This window comes from Hypanus sabinus, chromosome 21 (genome assembly GCF_030144855.1).
Source record: "Hypanus sabinus isolate sHypSab1 chromosome 21, sHypSab1.hap1, whole genome shotgun sequence".
Lineage (NCBI taxonomy): Eukaryota > Metazoa > Chordata > Chondrichthyes > Myliobatiformes > Dasyatidae > Hypanus > Hypanus sabinus.
This window is the reverse complement of record NC_082726.1, coordinates 60,962,214-60,983,102: the sequence shown is the minus strand read 5'-3', so window position 1 is coordinate 60,983,102 and position 20,889 is coordinate 60,962,214. Positions and strand designations below refer to the sequence as shown.

General features: G+C 39.5%; 1 protein-coding gene across 6 annotated transcripts in view; it reads left to right on the top strand.

The window, feature by feature from the left end:
• The window catches only part of dlg5a (discs, large homolog 5a (Drosophila)), a 221,687-nt gene that overhangs the window by 31,833 nt on the left and 168,965 nt on the right, over nt 1-20,889 (top strand). For all 6 annotated transcript variants that reach the window (XM_059946690.1, XM_059946688.1, XM_059946689.1 and 3 more), the window contains exon 2: nt 9,164-9,274. In XM_059946690.1, the coding sequence (XP_059802673.1) occupies nt 9,256-9,274 (19 nt within the window). In that variant the 5' untranslated portion in view covers nt 9,164-9,255. The remainder of the gene's footprint in view (nt 1-9,163; nt 9,275-20,889) is intronic.

The window sequence follows — 20,889 nt, the reverse complement described above, 5'->3', positions numbered from 1 at the left end:
TGCCCATAAGAAAACAAATCTCAGGGTTGTATATGGTCATGTATATGTACTTTGATAATAAATTTACTTTGAACTTTGGATTTGTGCAAGAAGCTGTTCAGATCAGATTTACTGCCTTGTTCCTTGAAACACCTCAAAATTAGTGGCATTAAGCAGGCATGCTAATTGGTTGATAGGATTCTGATAAATATCCATGTAAGCATGTGGGACTTGGAGAACGCTTTTATTTTTGCAGCTTTCCCTGTTTTGTTTTTCCAAATGATGCAAACTTCAACTTATCTCTTAAAAAGCAAGTTAATTTCCAGATTTCAGCAGTTACTGACCCTTAAACTTCACTGAAAACTATTACTGGCACTTCCTGGGTTATGATTAACCGTTTGCCATATCTGGAAACAACAGATCGTCAGACAGATATTGGCTCAGTTTTTCTCGTTAGCACAGTCCTTTATGCTGGCGTGTCCTTTGACCCTGCATTTTGCACCTTTTAAGAGTTATTTGAGTTTGTGCTATAATTGACCTCATCCTTGTAGCTTTTTGTTTTATTTTCTTTCTCTCTCTCTACCTGACTGGATGACTTGTCCAGTTTATCCCCACTGCAACCTTGGCTCCATTCTAGCAGAGTCCTATTCATCTTTTACCCACCTTCTCTGCAATTTAGAATTATCTCATTTTTTGTCTTTAATCTCCAATTTGAAATTTGTTTCTCTTTGCATATTTACTTCCTGGCCTGTTGAACATTTCCGATATTTTCTGTTATGTCAGATTTTCACCATTAGCCATGCTTTTATTTTTCATCTAAGTTGATATAATTGTTTATTTATTTTTATTTTAATTTTTATTTATTTAGAGATAGAGCCCAGAGGAAACCCACGTGGTCACAGGGAGAACGTAGAAATTCTTTACAGATGGTGGCCAGGATAAAACTCTGAACTCTGACTTCATGAGCTGTAATAGCATTGTGGTAACTGCTACACTACCATGGCACCCCATTTGTTTGAAGAGCTTGATCAGAATCAGGTTTATTATCACTGACATATGTTGTGAAATCAGTGCAATGCATAAAAAATATGATAAGTTACAATAGAAAATAAATAAACAGTGCAACAGAGGAGTAACAAGGTAGCATGGTAGAATAACATGGATTTATGTATCATTCAGAGAAATCAGATGGTGGTGGGGAAGAAGTTGTTCCTAAAATGTTGAGCGTTCACCTTCTGGCTCTAGTACCTTCTCCTTGATGGTATGGTGTGAGAACAAGGCATGTCCCAGTTGCTGATGGTCCTGAATAAATCTTGGCTTTATTGTCATGGTTTTCAGAGGGTATCATCATGCACAATCTGTCCAGCATTTTGGCTGCAGCAGACTCTATTGGATGTACAGGTGTCCCCCACTTTACAAATGTTCGCTTTACGTCACTTTGCTTTTACAAAAGAGCGACATTAGTAACCTGTTTTTGCGTGACAAAGAGGATTTTTGCTTTTACGAAAACTTTTCTCATATAAACTAATGGTTCTTCGCTTTATGCCATTTCGACTTAAGAAGAGTTTCATAGGAATGCTCTACCTTTGTAAGGGGGAGCGAACACCTGTATTTAAAGTGGTAATTTGTCATTTTGACAGAATATGTATTATCTGTTATTCCTGTTTTCTTCAATACAGGATAACAAGGATATCAGATTTTATTAATCAAAGAGACTTCTTCAAGGTTTACAATTTCAACATAACTACTAGGATCAGAGGAAAGTTTCTGCTGTGAATGGGCAACAGAATGCTCTCTACGGTACACTGATAGATGTTTTTGAGTGTATTTGTTGACATGCCAAATCTCTTCAGACTCCTAATAAAGTACAGCCGCTGTCTTGCCTTCTTTATAACTACATCAATATGTTGGGACTAGGTTAGATCCTCAGAGATCTTGATGCCCAGGAATTAGACACATAATCATGGGACAACCTGTACGTCTTTGGACTGAAGGATGAAACCAGAGCATCTGGAGAAAACCCATGCATTCCATGGGGAGAATGTACAAACTCCTAAGAGGGCACCAGGATTGAACTCTGAACTGTACTGTTATCATGCTAACTGCTATGCTACTGTAGCTTGTGTGCAGTAACAGTGCTGAGGACCATAGCTTCCATATGGTTGTTCACAAACAGTGGTAGCATGATGGTTAGCGTGGCACTGTTACAGTTCAGGGCATCGGATTTCAGAGTTCAATTCTGACGCCACCTGTAAAGAGTTTGCACATTCCTTCCTGTCATCAGGTGGATTTCCTCTGCCTGTTCTGTTTTCCTCCCATAGTCCTGTTTGGTAGGTTAGTAGGTCATGAAAAGTAATCCTGTGATTAGGCTAGGTTTAAACAGGCGAGTTGCTGGGTGGTGTGGTTCATTGGGATGGAAGAACCTGTTCTACGTTGCATCTCCAAATAAAATAAAATAGGGAGCACAGTACTTGAGAAGAACTGCACATGATGCCCAAATCAAAATGTATATTGAGGCTGAAAATACTTCGATAACACATCATAAGTTGGGTATTCATAAATACCTAATAAAATGTCCACTGAGTGCATGTTCATGGTCTTCTGCTGCTGTAGCCCATCTGCTTCAGGGTTCAATGTGTTGTACATTTAGAGATGCTCTTCTGCATCTGAACCTCTTGACCATGTCTGCTGCATGCTTTTATCCATTGCGTTACTGCCACGTGATTGGTTGATTAAATACGTATTAACAATCAGGTGTACCTAATAAAGTGGCCTCCGAGTTTAAGTTTTTTCCTGTGGTTTTTGGTTACAAGTTTAACTAGAAAGTGGAAGTATGTTAACCCAACTCAGATATGTTGCAGTCTCTGCGTACACCTCTTTAGTCCTCTCTGAAGAGGAAGTGGACTGTGGTGAATCTTGAACTACACCATATAACTTCCTGAGATTACCACAAGTGCCACAGTGTGTCACTGGGCAGATATTATCTGAACAGATTAAGATTTCACACCTTTGTGTACAATGATATGAAGAAATAGCAGGAATCCAAAGCCCATTCATTCTACATTTTATGGTATTGCAGATTTCAAGAATGTAAGACAATTTAGTGATGCTGCAAATTGTTCAGCAGTGTCATAGCTCTATTAGCCTGAGTTTGATCTGTATAATATTAGTACATTATACTGAAGACCATGTGGATTTCCTCCAAAGTTCCAAAGATGTTAGTTTCGTAGGACATTGTAAATCAATATTGGTGTCTACAGGAAGAATCAGAGTTTGTGGACAAATGGGGGAATGGTAATTTTGGGGTTGTTCTGAGAGCTGACGTAGAGTTGAAGGGTCACATGGCCACCTCCTGTGTCATAAGAAATAAATAATTTAAATGAATTGTTATCAATATGGAGCAAACTGCACTCATTTTAAAGAGCTGCATTTGTTCCCAAGTTTTTATTATCTCATGAAAAAGGGGTTTGCATTAAATTCAACTGATCACCTTAACTTCAACTAAGTTTCAGTTCATGATCGAACAGGATGAAGCAATACAGGGCCTGAGGTAACTTGATTGAGATTTTCCAACTTAGACATGGTTTTGATGCATAATTAGTAAAATATTTCCTTTGGTTCAGGAAGACTCCTAAAGAGGCATGATAACATAGTGGTTACCTCAACATTTTACAATACTGGTGACCTGGGTTCAATTCCCACCGCTTCCCGTAAGGAGTTTGTATGTTCTTTCCGTGACCGCGTGGGTTTCTTTTGGGTGCTCTGGTCTCCTCTCACTGTCCAATAATGTACCAGTTGGCAGGTTAATTGGTGATTGTAAACTGTCCTGTGATTAGTCTCAGATTAAATTGGGATTGCTGGATGATGCGGTTTGAAGGGCTAGGAGGGCCTATTCTGCACGATATTCAATAGATTATTAAATAAAATCATTATATATTTTTTGTTGTTATATGTATGATGTATTTTTCTCTTCTATCTGTCACTATAAAGTAGTTGATATTGATGATTTGAGCAGGTCAGTTTTCAATGGACATGAAAGCTTATACATGTGGAGTTTGCAGTACTGGGTATGTTTACATTGTACTTGAAATGGTAAAAGCAGTATTATGCTTTGAGGTGGGCTGTAAAGATTCGAGTTTTCACTTAGTCCATTTAAGAACTCAATGTGATTTCCATGAATTCTGTTTGGAATTTGCCTTTTGTCTGAGTTATGTAAGTGAGTGAGACCTCTGTCATTCAGAGAAGACCGTGGATATTGTGTCCTGGCTGTCTAGATATGCAAGCCTGGGCATTATGATATGTTGCCCTTAGAGCACGCTACCTCTCTCCTCACATCTGATGAACCCAAAGGATTGGCAGAGACCGATATAGTTTGGTACCAGCAGTGTCACAGGAGTTGCCAGTCAGCATTGAACTTAATATAGGACTACCTTAGGGAATTTTTCCTTGGAATTTACTCCGAAAACCTTCCAGCAAAGGTTTGAGATGAGAGTTTTCCTTCTTCTAGGTGAGTTGCCAACTGTGGCTGATGAGCCCCATCTGTCTGATATAACTGGTTTCAAGGTGCCAGTGACCTGCCTTTGCTCCTTCTGTCAGTGGAAATGGTTCAGCCAGGCTTAGTAGTGGCTAAGCCACACATGGAGACCAGGAGCTGGTCTTCGTTGTCAGAGGCTTTTTGAGAACTTAATAGGTAGTGGAAGCTTATCCCCATTACCACCCCAGGAACTGAGTTATGTAGATCATCATGAAATAAAAGTTCATTGTTGCTGAGGACACAAATTCTATAAAGATCCTGTGTTTTTATTGACAAACATTATTCATGTTGAAATGAAGGACTTCCACTTCTGCAGAACCTCCCGCTGCTCTCTCTGTATTCCCACAAGCACTTGGCAGCCAATGAAGAACTGAAAATATAGTCACAGTTGCATTGCAAATATTATGGTAAATAGTGTCCGCACACTACGTCCATAAATAGCGGTGAAGTGATAATCAGAATTAAATATTGACAAGGGCGTTTGAGGTAATTTCTGTGCACTTCTAAGAAATTATACCATGAATCTACTTGAAAATGCAGGCAGACCTTAAAGTTAACATATCTGAAAGATGGCACTTCCAATGTACAGTGTCTCTGCCGGAGTGTCAGCCATTGTTTTAAGTTTGAATTATTATGTTTAACTCAGAATAAGTCACTGAGCCACTGCAGAATTGTTGAGATTCAAGTGCCTTCTTATTAGTTTTAAGCATTTGTTTCAATGGGTCATTAAAGCCATCAATATTCAAAGAAACACTATGATAATCATCTATTCTTTACTGTCCTGGCTCCATGTTCCACATCTTCTCTGTTGGCACTGATTATTATTTTAGAAATAAACTTCAATCATAGTATAGTGAGAGAGGAACATTGCTTTGTTACAGTAGCATCCAGTACACTATCATAGTGTTGTCAAGTTAGTACATTGGTAATGTACAAAGCACAGGTGCCCCCCCCCCCCCCTCAATAGGGCTCTCTGAACAGTTACACTTGAATTGTTTGCAGGGCTCTTAATCAGTGTCCAGTGATGGCAGAACCTTAGACTGCGGTCCTCCCAAACAAAGCCTTTGAATTGTCTGCACTTGGCTTCCCAGCGTTGCAACCTGAAATATGCCAGGAGGCAGAGTTTGCATTTTAATCAGGTGAACTGTTGCTGTGCCGTGGCTGTAGGTTGGCTGAAGAAGTCACACAGCCTGGCATCTTGAATTGTTTCCATTGGAAGTGTAGAGGTAGTCTTCATATGCTGTCAGCCCTGTTTAATTGTCTAGCACATAGACGATGTAGTTCAAAGCACTTGTCAGCATCTGCTGGGAGCTGATTTAAGGGCAACCAGCAGCTTGTTCTGTAGATGCAAGGTGTACAAAGTGATGAGTTGAAGTGGAGTATTCTTCTACATAACATCTATCACAAGGAAGAGTCCACCTACTAGCTCTTTGACCTCAGTAAATGGAAAGTTGCCTTTCTGTACCAGTGGTGTTACAGAGGTACAGCTAGTGAAGCCACTGCCTCACAGATCCATAAATGGGTTCAATCCTGACCCTTGGTGGAGTTTGCACATTATTCTGCAGACTACGTGGTTTTCCTCCCGCATGCTAAAGATTGTGTGTGTGTGTTGCTGGGTTAATTGGCTGCAGTAATTCCCCCTCCCCACACCTTTTTATTCTGGCTTTTGCCCCTTTCCTTTCCCATTCTGATGAAGGGTCTCTGCCTGAAACATCAACTGTTTATTCCACTCCATAGATACTGCCTGACTTGCTAAGTTCTTTCAGCACTTTCTGTGCGTTGGTCAAGATTTCCAGCATCTGCAGAATCTCTTGTGTTTATAATTTTTAAAAGCAGGGGTTGGTTTTGCTGAGTGGTTGATTGTCTGCATGGACTTGCTGGTCTGGGTTTGTTACTTCTATGTTGTTTCTCTATGAAACCCAGGCTATGTTGTGTCTGACAAAAACTATGCCACACAGAAGCTTTATCTGGGAAATAAAATAGTCTTTATTCACACAGCAAATGTTCAGGAGAGAGATAATCCAAGAATATTTCATTCTCCTGGCATGAAATTTTATTCCGATTTGACACAAAGATAACAATAAATAATTAACTTCAATTTCTTTGCCATGATCACCAACTTTAACATTTGGAATATAGTCTGATACATTTATAGAATTACATATTTTCAATGGTAGCACATCCCAATAGCAGAAACTTTTGAATGTTGAATGCAGTGTCTGTTCCAAAAGCCCCTGAATACAAAATCCAGACACCCAAAACATGTCCCTTTTGTTAGAACATTGAAGAATGGCGCCATGAATATACAGCAGACCAGAAGGTTGAGTGAGAAAACAAAGCTGTCCTGAACTGCACATGAAATGGCAGGGATGCACTTTTAACAATGTGCTAATAACAAGTCATTCATCTATTGTCTTCCTCTATGTAGTTTCAGTGGGTCAGGACTAGCCCCCTTCTCATTGCTGTCATCAGGGAGGATGCACAGGAGCCTGAAGGCACACACTTGTTTCTTCCCCACACCATCAGATTTCTGAGTATACAGTGAAGCCATGAACATTACCTTGGATTAAAACATATGCGGATTTTCTCTAGTTTGTGATAATACCACCTCATTATTGTTTCCATTCCTTTTTGCTTTACTTACTTGTTTTCATATACACTTATTGTAATTTATAGTTTTACTGCTGTGTATTGCAATGTACTGCTGCCATAAAATGACAAATTTTGCAACATAAGCTGATGACATTAAACCTGATTCTGAATGTCCTGCCCTCAATAACCACGGAATATCAGAAATTAAATTGTGTACAGATTTTATTTCCTGAAGACTGGTTTTAATTTCGGTTAATCCATAATTACCCTATCCATAATATTATAACTCCTGAATGATCCCTAATAGGCTTGACAATGTCATATCTTAACACGAGGTTCTGTACACAAATGTAATACCTACAAAATGCTGGAGGAATTGAGCAGCTGAGGCAGTAAATAAATAAATTATTTAATTTTTTTTATTATTTTTGTATTTGCATCACTCATCTTTTGCACATTAGTTGTTAGTTATTCTTTGTAGTTTTTCATTCTATTGTATTTCTTTGTTCTACTATAAATGCCTGCAGGGAAATAGATCTTGGGGTAGTGTATGTTAACATATGTACTTTGATAATAAATTTACTTTGAATTTTGGTTTCAGTCCGGTGTACTGGCACTGATCACCTTTTGGGAATGGTTTCCCCTGTGAAGCTGGAAGTGTTGCTTAGGGAGCTCAGCTTGTTTTCCCTTTTTGTTCGAATCAAACTATGTCTGGTCCAAGTTAATATTCTCGGTCTCCTGATGTTAGCGTGCTCTGGGCACAGTACTGCTCTTAGTGTTTTGGAGATATGGTGTAACGGACAATGCACTGGTCCCCACATTAAGGATCTGGGCTGCAATGGGTTGGTTTCCTCCTCAACAGAATCCTAGCTGAGATTTTCCCTTCTCTGCTTCCCTTTCTGCCTGTATCTTGGAGCTGTTGAGGCATCATCTTTGGGGAGCAGAAGTTGCTGACACCTGTCATGGTCTTTTCATTGTAGTGTTGTCTGAGGCCTGATGCCTTTTGGGTTGTTCTGCCTATGTTCTTTTCTCTCTGCCTCGTGCCTTTCTCCTTCTTGTTTGTCTGCAGGCCCCTCTTGTATTGAATCTATCTCCTGGGGAAGAGGTGTTGACAGCTGGGGCTTGGAACCTTGAGGTGATCAACCTTCCTTTCTCCTCCAGTGCTGGATACTCCACAGGAGGAGGGATGATGTCTGTATTCCTTGGGTGTTGCCGGGGGGGGGGGGGGGTGGGGGGGAGGATAGTTTTTGCACAAGTACGAGTGTTTTGCAGATTATAGCGTTCGGTCTCTTTTGATGTCTTTGCTTTGTTGGCCTTCACATTTGTGTACTACAAATTCAGGGCTTGTGTCAGTGATATTAAACCTGATTCTGATTTTGGCCTTCCTGCTTGCTGTTCTTGCAGATGATGAACTTTACCTGTCCAGGTTTGTTGCAGGTTTTAATGTTCACAAGGATGCCTGTAATTGTTAAGGGTGGACTTTTAAAATAAGAGTTCATGATTCTACTTTATAACTTTAATTTTTATATCATTTATAATTGTGAATGGTGTTTTTTTTTGTTTCATACCACACCCCGACCAACACACCACAACAAATTCCTATTGCTTGTAAAAGTATATGGTAAATAAAGTTGATCCTTGATGTTATCCTCCTTATTTCCTACTAAAGGTACATTGATATTACTGTCTATATTGGCTAATTAACCAGCCTTTTGGTAGATTCACATTCATTAAGTTCTTACATTTAAATCCTAAATCCAACACTGCATTATCATTTATTAATTCTTATACATGTTAATTCTTGCATTAAGCCTCCTCAAAACCATTACAACATTTATTCTTTTGGAAGTCATTAACTATTCTTACATGTTAGATCTTGTGATGAGTCTTGTTACAACGAATTTCGTTTGGTCCCTTGTGTCTCAGATTACTGTAAATCACTTGATCAAACTAATGTTAACTATCACCCTAGAGTAGTAAAAGATTTACTTTTTGCTTGGTTTCAACATAAGTTGGTTGGCAGTTTTACTATAACAACGTTATTTGATTCCATTATAGGAAGAAGCATGACTGGCACTACTGTTGTATTCAGAAATTCAAAAGTTGCAAGCTGAATCATTCTAGACCAAGCAGAATGTTGTAAAAGAAACATGGCTGAGGATTGTGTTGGTGAGTACTATGTCACAAGCTGTTTTGAACATTAATTTTGACAGAGCTATACAATAAGTCACCTATAAATGATCTGCAGTTAACAAACACTGACATTTCCATTTTCAGGCTTAAGGCTTTCAATCCAAATTCGGTGTTTATACTTCTCCTCCTAGAAGGTAGCCAACTTTGGCAATGCTGTACTAAGAAAACAGATCAGCAGAAAGTAATCAAGCAGTAACTTTACCTCTTACCACCATGGCAAATGTAAAAATGCTATTCCCTATTCCCAGTTCCTCCGTCTCCACCGCATCTGCTCCCAGGATGAGGCTTTCCATTCCAGGACATCTCAAATGTCCTCTTTCTTGAAGATTCGTGGTTTTCCTTCTGCCATCATCAATGATGCCCTCATCTGCATCTCCTCCATTTCCCACACTTCAGCCCTCACCCCATCCTCCCATCACCTCAACAGGAACCGTGTTCCCCTTGTCCTCACCTACCACCCCACCAGCCTCCAGATCCAGCATATTATCCTCTTCTGCCACCTACAACAGGACCCCACCACTAAGCACATCTTTCCCTCTCTACCCTTTTCCACTTTTCGCAGGGATCATTCCCTCCGTGACTGCCTGCTCCACACATCCCTCCCCATAGATCTCCCACCTGGTACTTATCCCTGCAAGCATAAGTGCTACACCTGTCCCTACACCTCCTCTCTTACCACCATTCAGGGCCCCAAACAGTCCTTCCAGGTGAGACAATATGTGAGTCTGTTGGGGTCATCTATTGCATCCCCTGCGGCCTCCTCTACATCGGCGAGACCTGATGCAGATTGGGGGACCGCTTCGTGGAGCACCTCCGCTCCAAACTTTACAACTCCTCCCTCGGAGTGTCAGACACCCTGAGCCAATAGGCTGGTCCTGGACTAATTTCCACTTGGCATTATTTACTTATCATTATTTAATTATTTATGGTTTTATATTGCTATATTTCTACACTATTCTTGGTTGGTGCGACTGTAATGAAGCCCAATTTCCCTCGGGATCAATAAATTATGTCTGTCTGTCTGTCCATCCGCCACAACAGACAGGATCTCCTGGTTGTCACCCAATTCAACTCTGCTTCACGTTCCCATTTGGATATGTCCATACATGGCCTCCTCTACTGCCATGATGAGACCAAACTCAGGTTGGAGGAGCAACACTTCATATATCGTCTGGGTAGTCTCCAGCCCCTTGGTATGAACATCGAATTCTCCAACTTCCGGTAATTCCCTCCCTTTCCCTTCCCACATCCCACTTTCGCTTTGCCTCCTCTTCCAGCTGCCTGTCACCTCTCTCATGATTCTGTCTTCTTCTACTACCTATAGTGCTTTCCCCTTACATTCATTGTTCACCTTTTCTGCCTATCTCCTCCCTGCTTCCCTTCCCCCACCCCTTGATCTTTCCTCTGATTGGTTTTCCACCTGGCACCTACCAGTCTTCTTCCCACCCTCGCCCCACCTTCTTTATAGGGCCCCTGCCCCCTTTCTCTTCAGTCCTGACAAAGGGTCTCAGTCTGAAACATTGACTGCTTGCTTCCACGGATGCTGCCCAACCTGCTGAGTTCCTCCAGCTTGTACATGTTGACAAGAGTAAATTCACTTGGGCCTTTAGGTTCTGCTGCAATGAAGAACAGTGTTGTATTATCAACAATAAAGATACAGTGTCATGGGCACTCCACAGTCACCATTAATCACAAAAAAAATTGATCTTATAATGTGGACAAACATGCCATCCAGTTTGTGCACAGAATCACACAAGCAGGAATATAATGTTCAGGTAATCTGTTTTACATGTTGCTTAAAGAATAAATGTTGGTCTGAACACGCAAATGCCTTCTTTTGAGTAGTATCATGGATAACTCTTAAGAGTGTCTCAAGGTCTCAGTTTCATCTAATAGTGGAGCATTTCGTCAGTGATATATTGAAATGTCCAGATTGTTGGATGCTGATTGTGAACTTTAAACATTTTGAAACTGCAATAAAGTAAATGAAGGGGGTCCCTAATATGAAATGTAAAAGGCAAGCTGGAAAAATTCTGATTGTTATCCTGGAATAGAATTTCACTGAAATACAATCTAAAAACATTACATACAAGCAAAATACCATGGATGCTGGAAAATTTCAAAATAAATCATGATGTTTTGAAATGCACAGAGCAGGCAGTGTCTGCGAGCAGCAGAAGTGCTGATGAGAGCTTTTGATTTATAACATTTTGTAAAAAGATGCTGTCTGACTTCCTGAGCACATGATAGAAATGTACAAACCTGAGTGAGCTTGGCAGGATACATGTGGAAAGGGAGTCTTCTCTTGTGGGAGAATATAGAACTAAAGATAACAATAAAGAGTTGCCCATTTAAGGCAGACGATGATGTGGAACCTTATGCCTCAAAGAGCTGTTGGAGTCTTTGAATATTTGTAAGATGTACAGGTTGATAAGCATAGAGGTTACTGGGATAGGTGAAAATACAGAGGTAAGGTTACAATCATGTTATTGACTGGTGGAGCAGACTCAAGAAGCTGAGTGGCTTGCCTTCTGCACCTGATTCATGTTTGTATATATTTAATAATTCAGTCTCCACCACTCTGTAGCAGAGAATTCCAAAGATGCATGACCCTCGGAAAAGAAATTCCTCCTCATTTCTGCCTTAAATGGGCAAATTCATATTCTGAAACTGCTTCCTATTTCTATAATCCCTATTGAAAGGAAACATCCTCTCAGTTGCAGCAAGGCTTCCCTACTTTCATATACTTCAATCACTAATAGCTGACCAGTGGTGTAGCGGCATCAGCACTAGACTTCAAGGCCAATGGTCCTGGGTTCAAATCCTTGCATGCTTTCCATCCATGCTGGGTTGAGCATTGAGCTAGCAACTAGTCCTGGTAAAAAACAGTCAAAAGCTACAGAAACGGCAAAAATGCTGCCTGATGTGCTACATGGTGTGAAAAGGAACAGCAATCACTTTAATGAAGGTCAGTATTCTATTTACCTTCCTAATTACTTGCAGTATCTCCTTTCTATGTTATTTAACTGGAAGTCAATCTCTCAGTACTACAACATTTTTAGTCTCTCTCCTCTTAAATGACCTGCTTTTTTTTTATTCGTTCTGTTGGGATGGGTAACTTCCCAATTCCCTTCATTCAACCCACATGCCAGATTTTTGCCCACTTACAAACCTCTTTCCCTTTGCAATGTCCTTCTGACTTCCTTTCCCACTTATCTTTGGCAAATCCAATTGGCTGCAATATATTCTGATAACCAAGTCATTTGCAAAGATAAAATTGTGTCCTCATCACTGATTTCTGTGCCACTCCATTGTTTACATTTTGACAGTGACCTATTTATCCAACTGATTTCTGTTAGTTAATCCTCTGATGATCATGTGATTACTCTAAAAACTTGAGGTTTTCTCCTTTATGTTACTTACCATATAACTTCCGGAAATCCAAGTTTCACTTTTAATCTAGCTTGTTCATTATATATTTAAAAAACCTAACTGTTTGACAAACGCCATGTTGCTTCAATAAACACATTCTAACTTTGATTGGTTTATGATTTTCTGAATGTACTTTTAAGTACAGTGCTTTGTTTTAGGCTAACTGCAGGATGATTCTTAGTCATATTCTGTATACATACTTTGATAACCAAAGATTCAAAATACATTTATTATGTTTCTTTAATGGATTCCAGCATTTTCCAAATGATACGTAGTGTGTTAACTAATCTCTTGTCTCTTGCTTTATGCCTCTATCCCATCTTGTTAAAGAGTGTGACATTTGAGGTTGTCTACTACACTGGGATCCTTTCAGAAACTTGGAGAATTTTGGGAGATTATAACCAATGCACACCTTTCCACCCATGTACTCTGAAGCTAGTATCTTTAAAATCCTGGGATTCAGCTCAATAATTTGAAAATAGATAAAAATATTTCATGAGATGGTCAATGTTCTCCGTTCTGTGGCACATTTGTTTTTTTGCTACACCCCTTGCCCGGAAGTCACCTAGATCTTGCTTCATATCACCAGAGACTACTTCATTTGCTGAAGAGTTGTAAATGTATTGAGAATTGTAATATCCATGAAGCAGTCCACTTCTGAGCTCAGGGTGGCAGGAAGGTCACTGTTGAAACATCCAAAGGTAGTTGAGTTCTTGGGGAATTGCTGCAGTGATGTCCTTGGGCTGGCCTGATTGATCCGAGGAAAAACAACGGTATTTCTTTATGTGACTGGACTGTTTTCCCTTTGACGCTTCTGACAAGTTTTACCAGCACTCCTTGAAGTGCCACTAGGTCAACAACTGTCTCAATATCAAGAACTGTCACTGTCAGTACACAGAGGACGTTATGTGCTGTTGTTACTTTAATTGCTGTTTAGAAGTGTTATTCAGCAAGGAAGAGGCCTGATTCTGTAGCTGAGGACGGACTGTGTGCAGTAATCAGGGAGATTTCCTTTTCAATCTTTGACTTGATAGCATGAGACTTAATAGGCCAGGAATTAATGTTGAGGATCCTCCAAACTACTCTGGTTCTGCCTCTGTACCATAATGCTGTCACCTCTGGTTGGACTGTACCCCCCCCCCCCCCCCCCAAGATGCGTCCAGGAAATGTACTGTAGGGGTCTGACGTTGGCAGGGTTTGATTCTGTGAGCTTGATAAGTCTGTGGGACATTTATCCCAATTTAGACACCAGTCCCCAAATGTTTAAAAAGGACTTTGCAAGGTTGTCTGCACCTGGAATGACTAGTGTCTGGATTGTGAATGGATAGACTACCTGACGGTTTTATTTCAAAGTAAATTTATTATCTAAGTACATATATTTGTCACTATATGCTACCTTGAGATTCATTTTCTCGCAGGTATTCACAGGAAATACAAAGAAACACAATAGAATCATTGAAAAACTACACACAAACATGAAAAACAAACTGCCAGTGTGTAATAGATAACAAATTGTGCAAATCCAGAAGAAGAAAAAATAAGTAAATAAGCAATAAAAATTGAGAACATGAAATGAAGAGTTCTTGAAAGTGAGTCCATAGGTTGTGCGAACAGTTCAGTGATGGGGCAAGTGAAGTTATTCCCACTGGTTCAGGAGCCTGATGGTTGAGGAATAATAACTGTTCCTGAACTGTGTCCTGAGGCTCCTGTACCACCTTCCTGGTGGCAACAGCAAAAAAGGAACATAGCCTGGGTGGTGGTGGGAGGGAGGGGGCCTTGATGATGGATGCTGCTTTCCTGCAACAGTGTTCAGAGTAGATGTACTCAATAGTGGGGAGAGGAGGGGAGGTCTCAAAGTTGAGGCAAAATTATGTTGCCAGTTGAACTCAGGTGAATCAGTATTTAACATAACAGTTGGCTTCAGTGTTCTAGGACCAAGTTCAGGGTAAATCATCCAGGTTACTTGTGATCCCTGCCCTTGATTTCTCATTTACAGATCTACACAGTCACTTAGAATAGGATTTTGTTTGTTCAGTTATGTTATATAGACTCTGGCTGCAATTAACCTTTTAAACTTGATTCAATGCACATTTACTCTGCATTATATAATTTCCATTGCAATTGAACATCCAAGAATTCTTGCTAAATAAGGGCAATCTATGTTGATTTTGTTATTAAGGTCAGTTCTATGATTATGCTTTGGTAGGAAAATAAATAATTTTATTAATTTAATAAGCAGCCTTATTCCTTGCACCATGGCTTTCCATAGCATTTGGCATTCTTCCAATTGTAATTAGATTCTTGTGCACACAAAGCTCTGAATGCTCCTGGAGTTTTCAGATTTTTGTCTTACCATTCCTGTAACAATAGCATAAATCTCAGTTGTAATATTTAAATTCATAAAACAACTTTTTAGTGCTATTCTAGAACTTGTATTAAAAAGAGTTCCTTAGAGTGCTATGAATACCTGTTTAACAGACTTGATACCATAAGGTATAGGAGCAGAATTAGGCCATTTGGTCCACTGAGTCCGCTCTTCCATTTCATCATGGCTGATCCAATTTTTCTCTCAGCCCCAATTTCCTGCCTTCTCCCCGCACCCCTTCATGCTTTGACCAGTGAAGAATCTATTAATGCTTGCCTTAAATATACATAAAGACTTGGCCTCCACAGCTGTCTGTGGCGAGGAATTCCACAGATCTGTTGTATATTAAATCACTGTTGTATACAAAGGGCCACTGGCTGTCAAATTTATAATGAGGCAAGTGATTGGAATTTGTACCAAGATTCAACTTTTTTTTATTGCTGTGCTTTCTGTAGCTACTACTTTGAACTATTAAAGCCCATAAAATATCATGTGGACGAGATAGAAAATGACAGATGTTTTTTCAGCCAGACATTGGTCAAAATATCCAAGATTATCATAACAAAGTGTTGGCGTCACATAATAATAAAATCAGCTTTAATTTCTTGTGCTGTCTGCCATTACCAATGTTACGGAAATTACCCCCAAACTGTTCTGCAGTCAAAAATAACTAGCCTCCCTGAGCCAAGTTTCTCTGTATATAAACAATGAAGTTAAATTCTTTTGATGTTAGCACATTTGTTAACATATTACTAGAATGAGATTGAATCCTTTAAAAAGAACTTTAAATAAAGTGAGGTATTTATTTGTTGCCCTTGGGAATTGTGTTTTTCGCTGTATAAAAATGACTGTAATATTTTGTAAACTTTTATTACACTACTTTTTGGTTATCTTTATTTTTGTATTTAAGGAGCAACTTGCAAAGAGTGGTATGAATGTGGAAATCAGTTGCCAGAGTTAGTGGTTTGGGCAGATACAATAACAACTTTTAAAAGACAGGTATCCAAGTTTATAAAATGTTATGGGCTAAACTTTGGCAAATTGGACTAGCTTGAATAGGGCATTTTGATTGGTATAGACCAGTTAGGCTGAAGGTCCTGCTTCTGTGCTGCATAACTCTATGGCTGTGACGTGCATATTTTAACTAAAGGTTGACTCATTTTAGCCTTATATCTTCAGTTTTTCAAAGTTTTGGAGAAGTAATCAAGTCCAGATTTTCTGTTTTATAAGAGGCAATCATCTTTACTTCAAATGTAAATTTTGCACATGTTTTATATAAGACTTGTGTTCAGCTTGAGCTCAGAAATGATGGAATCATATTCATTCAGGTGGTTAATACACTTGGGTTTTAAGTTAATTGAACTTTAAAACAAAAACGTAGTTTGCATATAGATGAATGTTGTTCCATGTACAGGACCTCAAAATTGTTTGTTTAAACAATAATGTGATATTCCTTTGAAACAATATTATCCTCCTAATGCAGGGATTCCCATGGACTCCTTGCTTACTGGTGTTGGTCTCTGACACTAAAAAGGTTGGGAACCCCTGTATTAATAGCTCACTGTACGCATTATTGCATGGTATTGAATGGAAAATGCCAAAATTACTCAGCAGGTCAGGATGTATCTATGGAAAACCATATAACAATCACGGCACGGAAACAGGCCATCTCGGCCCTCCTAGTCCGTGCCGAACTCTTAATCTCACCTAGTCCCACCTACCCGCACTCAGCCCATAACCCTCCACTCCTTTCGTCCATATACCTATTCAATTTTACCTTAAATGACACAACTGAACTGGCCTCTACTACTTCTACAGGAAGCTCATTCCACACAGCTATCACTCTCTGAGTAAAGAAATACCCCCTCGTGTTTCCCTTAAACTTTTGCCCCCTAACTCTCAAATCATGGCCTCTCGTTTGAATCTCCCCTACTCTCAATGGAAACAGCCTATTCATGTCAACTCTATCTATCCCTCTCAAAATTTTAAATACCTTGATCAAGTCCTCCCTCAACCTTCTATGCTCCAATGAATAGAGACCTAACTTGTTCAATCTTTCTCTGTAACTTAAGTGGTGAAACCCAGGTAACATCCTAGTAAATTGTCTCTGCACTCTCTCTAATTTATTGATATCTTTCCTATAATTCGGTGACCAGAACTGTACACAATATTCCAAATTTGGCCTTATCAATGCCTTGTACAATTTTAACATTACATCCCAACTTCTGTACTCAATGCTCTGATTTATAAAGGCCAGCATTCCAAAAGCCTTCTTCACCACCCTATCTACATGAGACTCCACCTTCAGGGAACTATGCACTGTTATTCCTAGATCTCTCTGTTCCACTGCATTCCTCAATGCCCTACCATTTACCCTGTATGTTCTATTTGGATTATTCCTGCCAAAATGTAGAACCTCACACTTCTCAGCATTAAACTCCATCTGCCAACGTTCAGCCCATTCTTCTAACCGGCATAAATCTCCCTGCAAGCTTTGAAAACCCACCTCATTATCCACAACACCTCCTACCTTGTTATCATCGGCATACTTACTAATCCAATTTACCACCCCATCGTCCAGATCATTTATGTATATTACAAACACCATTGGGCCCAAAACAGATCCCTGAGGCACCCCGCTAGTCACTGGCCTCCATCCCAATAAACAATTATCCACCACTACTCTCTGGCATCTCCCATCTAGCCACTGTTGAATCCATTTTATTACTCCAGCATTAATAGCTAACGACTGAACCTTCTTAACTAACCTTCCATGTGGAACTTTGTCAAAGGCCTTGCTGAAGTCCATATAGACTACATCTACTGCCTTACCCTCATCAACATTTCTCGTAACTTCTTCAAAAAATTCAATAAGGTTTGTCAAACCTGACCTTCCACGCACAAATCCATGCTGGCTACTCCTAATCAGATCCTGTCTATCCAGATAATTATAAATACTATCTCTAAGAATACTTTCCATTAATTTACCCACCACTGATGTCAAACTGACAGGTCTATAATTGCTAGGCTTACTTCTAGAACCCTTTTTAAACAATGGAACCACATGAGCAATACGCCAATTCTCTGGCACAATCCCCGTTTCTAATGACATCTGAAAGATCTCCGTCAGAACTCCTGCTATCTCTACACAAACTTCCCTCAAGGTCGTGGGGAACATCCTGTCAGGACCCGGAGATTTATCCACTTTTAAATTTCTTAAAAGCGCCAGTACTTCCACCTCTTTAATTGTCATAGGTTCCATAACTTCCTTACTTGTTTCCCACACCTTACACAATTCAATATCCTTCTCCTTAGTGAATACCGAAGAGAAGAAATCGTTCAAAATCTCTCCCATCTTCCTTGGCTCCACACATAGCTGACCACCCTGATTCTCTAAGGGACCAATTTTATCCTTCACTATCCTCTTGCTTTTAATATAACTGTAGAAACCTTTCAGATTTACTTTCACCTTATTTGCCAAACTAACCTTGTATCTTCTTTTAGCTTTTTTAATCTCTTTCTTAAGATTCCTTTTACATTCTTTATATTCCTCGAGCAATTCCTTTACTCCATGCTGCCTATATCTACTGTAGACATCCCTCTTTTTCTGAACCAAATTTCTAATATCCCTTGAAAACCATGGTGCTTTCAAACCTTTAACCTTTCCTTTCAACCTAACAGAAACATAAAGATTCTGTACCCTCATAATTTCACCCTTAAATGACCTCCATTTCTCTATTACATCCTTCCCATAAAACAACTTGACCCAATCCACTCTCTCTAAATCCCTTCGCATCTCCTCAAAGTTAGCCTTTCTTCAATCAAAAATCTCAACTCTAGGTCCTGTCCTTCTCCATAATTATATTGAAGCTAATGCTATTGTGATTGCTGGACCCGAAGTGCTCCCCAACACATACATCTGTCAGCTGACCTATAGCATTCCCTAACAGGAGATCCAACACTGCCCCATCTCTAGTCGGTACTTCTATGTATTGTTGCAAAAAACTATCCTGCACACATTTCACAAACTCTAAACCATCCAGCCCTTTTACAGAATGAGCTTCCCAATCTACATGTGGAAAATTAAAATCTCCCACAATCACCACCTTGTGTTTACTACAAATATCTGCTATCTCCTTACACATTTACTCTTCCAACTCACGCTCCCCATTAGGTGGCCTATAATACATTCCTATCAGTGTTACTACACCTTTCCCATTCCTCAATTCCACCCAAATAGCCTCCCTAGAGGAGCTCTCTAATCTATCCTTCCAAAGCACCACCATAAGATTTTCTCGGACAAGCAATGCAACACCTCCTCCTCTGGCCCCTCCTACTCTATCACACCTGAAGCAACTAAATCCAGGAATATTTAGTTGCCAATCACACCCTTCCTGCAACCATGTTTCACTAATAGCTACAAACAAGTTGAGTTTGTTATCTGATACTGCCAGGGGCTGGGTATTTCCAGAATTAACTCTTTTTTCCCAGATTTACAGCATATGCAATTTAAAAAAATACTTTAAAAAAAGTGGTTTATCTTTCCTTCTACAAAACTTAAACGGTATTTACTCATGACTGAAATGTGTGTAAACCTAGTGGAAGAAAGCCATGCATTTTACCATGATAAAATTATAAATTCCAATTCCTTAACTTCTACAGTTGGGTAAATTGTAATTTGATGACATTTGAAAATTGATCTTCAATTTGTTCTTGTGATGAAAACTTGTTGATTATTTCATAATAATCATTATTTCAATTTGAAGTTGCTTGTCTTTGATATAGTTAGGAAATATTCTGGTCTTGAAATTGATTGAATTTAAAGTTTTAAGAAATTTATCTCGATTGAATAAAGGTACCTTTCTGTACATGGTATTACAATCTTAGTACGTTCCTAGTTGAAGGACAATGGAGGAAATGTTACTGATAACTATGTTGTATTGCTGGCCTTTTCAGAATTATGGAAAATTTGCTCCTTTAGAGGCAGCCAATTAGCTCACTGTGGTCATACTACTTTGAAAAAAAGGGGTTCACAACCTTTTTAATGCCATGGGCCCTACCATTAATCAAGGGGTCTGTGAACCCCAGGTTGGGAACCCCTATTAAAAAAGAACTGTCTGGTTTAATCCCATTACCCAGAGTGGTCAGAAGCTGATGGCTCTTCAGTTGTATACCCAATTTTTATTTACATGTCATATCTTTTAATTGCCTCCACCATCCTTACAGGTGGCATTCCATACCTTCAATATCCTCCGGATGAAAATGTTTTTATCTCTTCTCCAGCAGTTTAAAAGTTTGATCCCTCTGTTAAAGTTAAAAGCCCTTCCCTATTTTCTCCTATCTGGCCTAAAATGATGTCTTTTTACCACCTCTGCTGCTGAACGTTTGATGAGCACTACTTTGTGATACACTTCTTAACTAGCTTTGACTGGTACTTTTGTCCTTGGTCAAACTGATACTTGCTTCAGCAGTGCCAGTAATGTTCATAATTAATTAGTCTATTCTCCACAACATTTAAAATGAGGTGCCATAGAATAGACTGATCTATTTTTCTCTGGTTTAAAAAAACTAATTGGTATTGCATGATTTTTCATTGAAATCTATTGAATTTTGATAGAGTGGATGTGAAGAGGATGTTTCCTTTGGTGGGAGAGTTTAAGAGCAGATGGCATCGCCTCTGAACAGAGGGGCATCCATTTAGAATAGAGATGAGGAATTTTTTTAGCCAGTGGGCGGTGAATCTGTGGAATTCATTGCCACAGGTAACTGTGGAGGCCAGGTCACTGGATGCATT